The 5,000-nt window shown below is 36.2% G+C and overlaps 1 protein-coding gene across 14 annotated transcripts in view; it reads right to left on the bottom strand.

Moving 5' to 3' along the window:
* The window catches only part of LOC125025705 (glutamate receptor ionotropic, kainate 2-like), a 133,255-nt gene that overhangs the window by 61,012 nt on the left and 67,243 nt on the right, over positions 1–5,000 (bottom strand). For all 14 annotated transcript variants that reach the window (XM_047613829.1, XM_047613828.1, XM_047613839.1 and 11 more), the window contains exon 3: positions 2–157. In XM_047613829.1, coding sequence (XP_047469785.1) covers positions 2–157 — 156 coding nt within the window. The remainder of the gene's footprint in view (position 1; positions 158–5,000) is intronic.

Here is a 5,000-nt window from a genome sequence, read left to right as displayed (position 1 = left end):
CCTTTTCTTGATCCTCTGAAGGAATCGCTCGGCGGAATCTTCTCGATCTGCGCCGAGAGCCGCGCATGCGCAAGGAGCTTCCGGTCACTGTTTATGGCGTCGACGGCGTAACGAAAAGCGACCTCCTGACGCTCGTCGGACAGGTCGAACAAGCCACCTGGGGGGGAAGGGGGGGGGGGGTTAGATAGCAGAAGTTGTTGAGTGAGTGGCTTCGCCTATCTCTTTATTTTCATGTCTTTTCTTTCATTCGTTCTCTTTCTGTCTAACTCTCTTTCTCTCTTTTTCTCTCTCTTTCTCTCTTTCTCCCTCTCTATCTCTCTCTCTCTCTCGCTCTGTCTCTCTGTCTCTCTCTCTCTTTCTCTCTCTCTGTTTCTCTGTCTCTCTCTCTCTCTCTCTAAAGTAAATTTAAATACATCACACATCTTTCTCTTAATTCTTTCCCCATATACATTCGCAAAATTAAATCCCTATACCTGATTGTTTTTCATTTCACATTAATTCACAATTCACAAGATTAAACATTCATTTACAACCTGCTGAGAATTCTTTTTTTTTCACCCTCCCCCTCCCCCCTTTGTTATGATAATATGTTTCCCGTTCTACATTTGGCGCGTAAATTCTGATTGCGTTTTTTTAAATAAAATTCGCGAAATGCTTCATTGCACAGAAAACGTTCAAATTATATATGCTGATGAGCATTAGCATGACATGATGAAATAATGATTGACGCAAAGTAGCAGATTTTTTTTTAACTGATGAAATAACAGTACCTATTAAATGTTTAAAAATACAGGGATTATTGTTATTTATGTTTGATAATGTACATACATATTCGGTATAATATTTGATGGCATGGTTAGTTATAATGAACCATTCAGTAAATGATTTGCCTTTTGTCAAAAATGTTTGTTCGGACAAAGTCTGGCATATATATATTTTTTTCAACAGATATTTGTATACGTAATTACATGCACATACGGTATAAAAATCTACAAAAAGTGCTTTTCTTTGATCAAAATATATCTGAAAACACATGAGTAATTTAGAAAAAGGTCAAAGTTCAGAAATAAAAGAGGGTTTGTACCTGTCAGTCTACACACACACACACACACACACACACACACACGCCCACACACACACACACACACACACACACAACACACACACACACACACACACACACACACACACACGCCCACACACACACACACACACACACACACAACACACACACACACACAACACACACAACACACACACACAACACACACACACACACACACACACACACACACACACACACACACACACACACACACACACACATGGTATAACCAACAGAATATTAACCAGAAAAAAAACCCAGACAAAATACATGAAAGATGATTTTTAAAAACATACCAAAAAGTAACCTTCATTATCAACCCTCCATATCATAATCCCGAATCTCATTAGAAATAACAACAAAATATTGACAAAGAAACGAGGCTTTTGATTATCAGCAACGAAATCCCCACGTGAGATACAAGAAAGAAGGTTTAAGAATACAGTGTAGTTTCTCTTGTATACTGTAGTCTTCTGGTGTTTTTTTGGTTATCATTGTTGTTATCGATGTGCTTTCGTTCTTACTATCGTTGATATTACCGTTATCATTATACAGTAATTTTCATTATGCTTGCTGATATTGATGATTTCCATTACGCTTCCTGGTATTGATGATTTTTATTATGCTATTGCTTTTATTTGTATTATCTTACCACATTGCTATTGTAACTGTCACCATCATTATCATTTCAGCCATCATTATTATCATTATTATTGTTATTGTGGTTTTTGTACTATTATCATTATCGCTATTTTCGTTACCATTATCATCATTATAATCATCATCATTATGATTACCATCATTATCATTATTATTAATAATTTCGTTATTATCATTATTATTAATAATTTCGTTATTATCATTATTATCAATAATTTCGTTATTATCATCATTATTAATAATTTCGTTATTATCATTATTATCATTATTACCATTATTATTATTATCATTTTCATCACTGTGTGATTGTGTGTGTGTGTGTGTGTGTGTGTGTGTGTGTGTGTGTGTGTGTGTGTGTGTGTGTTCAAATGCGTGTGCATATCCAAATAAAAAAGTACGAAAAACTTTTTTATTTGATTGTAAAAGTTAACTAGAATGCAATATCTCACTAGCAATATCAATTCCTATCCATCATTAAAAAAGGAGGAAAATATTCTTAATAAACCCAAAACCAATAGCATTTACAGTTCGCTTGAATCGAATCGAGTAAAACTTAGGGTTTCGAATTATTTCATACCGGATGCGCCCGTTAATTCGTTTTTATTAATCGGATCAAATTTTAGAAAGGGGGGATGGGAAAAAAAAAAGATTTAAGCTAAAATTAAAATGACGTCATAGGCTCAATTAAAGTTTGTATTTTTGTGTTTCCGGCGGAGTTGATTTCTATTGGGAAATCTCGTTTTGAAACCCATTAATAACATTAAAAACGAGATTTACATAATGTTTTTGAAATGGGTTACTGAGGTTATAGTACTGACTACTGAAAAGGTTTTTTGTTAAAAAGAGTAAATATTTTACTGCACTCTGTATTGAAAATGTCTATTTATCATATCTGAAAGGACGGGAAAAAATTCAAACCCACCCCATCTCCCTGCCTTAAAAAAAAAAAAAAAAAATTAAAAAAAAAAAAAAAATAATAATAATAATAATATATATATTCATATGACTTATACAATAAATTGTCGATTGGACCTGGCCATAGTGTCATATAGTTTCGTAAGTTAGCGTTCTAAACAAGAAATCAACAAACCAATTTCCTTTTTTTCCTGGTTATTTTTCAATCGCATTTTATTTTCGTTAGTTAATTTGCCTTCAGGGAACGATCTTTCGAGAACTCATCTTTCGGAATTATTTCCACCATCCACTTCTCAAATAAAAAAAATAAAAAACACAGACACAGAAATAATAAAAGACAGAAATATTTGATTTTTTATGAATAAAGAATAACATAAACCCATTTTCTATTACTGTCCGTTTTCTGTTTCGATCCCATCCGTTAGCGTGTCGGTACCTTGTCCAACACGCGGTCCTCGTCAGTCAAATATAGAGCTGTCAAATTTGATGATCTCACTCAGCGATGCTTCGGAAGACAGATTTCGGGGTATTGCAACGTGTTGATTGGGAGAGGGGGAAGGGGAAGGGAGCGGAGGAGGGGGGGGGCCGCCGAGAACACGACAGATGTTGCACGCCCGATGTTGCTGCGTTCTGTACTGTGTGTGTGAGCTGGGGATAAATATTTTGTGGGCGGGTATATAGGCTTGTTTTTTTGCGAACGCCATAGGGAGGGTTGTTATAAAATGGCGGGAGGAAGACTAGAAAACGGTCTTTAATATTTCAAAATCAAAATATTTGCAATTTATTTCCCTTTGTAATGTTTACAATGTGATGAAATCTTTAACTTAATAGGGACCGTGATTACAAATAAGTAAAAAAAAAAAATATTTTTTTAATCACGGTTTTAAAGCTGTAGTACCCGTCTTTTTCTCATAAAATAAAAAATAATTTCCTTTTCTCTCTCAACCATCGAGAACTTATAACCTTCTGACATTATCTTCACCATCACACAAGAATCATTTTAAACTTTTATATCCACACTCCCTATTCCTCTTGTTCCCATGACGTCCGCAGCCCTTCCCTCATGAATTTCAAAAACAAAAAAAGTTTTAAAAAAATGGTGGTAAGGCCGACACTCTTTAAACCCTGTCGTCACTCTCCCTCGCGCCGCCCATTTCTGTAGACGTCAATTTACATATGAAAGCGTGAGAACGAGTTATCCCGTGGGTGAGCAGGCGACCCTCGGTACTCAGTTCCGGTGGAAGCGCGTCCAGTGTCATTATTCTGATTAATGGATCTCGGGCTTATTCACAGCAAGTGATCTCGCTCTCTTTCTCTGCCTGTCACTGGTTCTCCGGCTCTCAGGCTAGGCGTTTGTCTGCCTGTTCATCTGTCTGTCTGTCTGATACTTCCTTGGTATGATTGTCCATATGTTTTTGTATTAAACTCTCTCTCTCTCTCTCTCTCTATATATATATATATATATATATATATATATATATGTATTTATATATATATACACATATACACACACATGTACGTATGTATATTCTTCATCATCCTCTCCATTCTTCTCTTCATCTCTGTCACTTTTCCTGTCTCTTTAAGTTTTTCTTGTTCTCTCTCAACTGCCATCTCTTCCTTGTATTTTTTTTTTTTTTTTTTCTTATCCCTGCAACAATATATATACATTATCTACTACCCGTCTATCTGTATTTATATCCACGTGACTTACGACAAACTTACCACCAAACCACCGAATTGTTAAACTAACCACCGCGAAACTAACAACCAAACCACTTAACCATACCGCCGATTCATCAATCTATTCCATTTCAAATTTCCAGATCCATGGACTTTACACGAGTGAAAAAGGGGAAAACGGGAAAAAATGATAGGAGGCAGAGGGGAGAAAGAGAGAGAGAGAGTGTAGAGGCCTCACATCTGATCATTTTTCGCTTGTGGACGAGTGTTCTTGTTGGCATATCGAACACGGGGCTTATCCGATGGCCAGAACGAATTGAATGCCCGGTATATGTATCTGCACTGTTGCTTTAATATTCGAAAACGTTTCGGACACTCCATCCCCCCCCCCCCCCCCCCTCTCGTTTTATGCGGGTTTCGAAGTCCTTGCGCCAGTATTTCCTTTCTGTATCTTTTTTCGTTTTATTTGTTTTCTTATTGTTTCGTTCCTTAAACGTTTACGTGTTTCTGAGGTTATGTGGGTTGGGATTTTTCTTTCTTTTTTTCTTTCTTTTCCTTTTTCTCTCTCTCTCTTTCTTTCTCTTATAATCTGTGTGGTATTTTTGGATTGTGGGGATTTGGTTGTCTTCGTATATTA

The sequence above is a fragment of the Penaeus chinensis genome, chromosome 5, assembly GCF_019202785.1.
Source record: "Penaeus chinensis breed Huanghai No. 1 chromosome 5, ASM1920278v2, whole genome shotgun sequence".
NCBI classification, from domain to species: Eukaryota; Metazoa; Arthropoda; class Malacostraca; order Decapoda; family Penaeidae; genus Penaeus; species Penaeus chinensis.
This window is presented reverse-complemented; position numbering and strand designations above follow the sequence as displayed.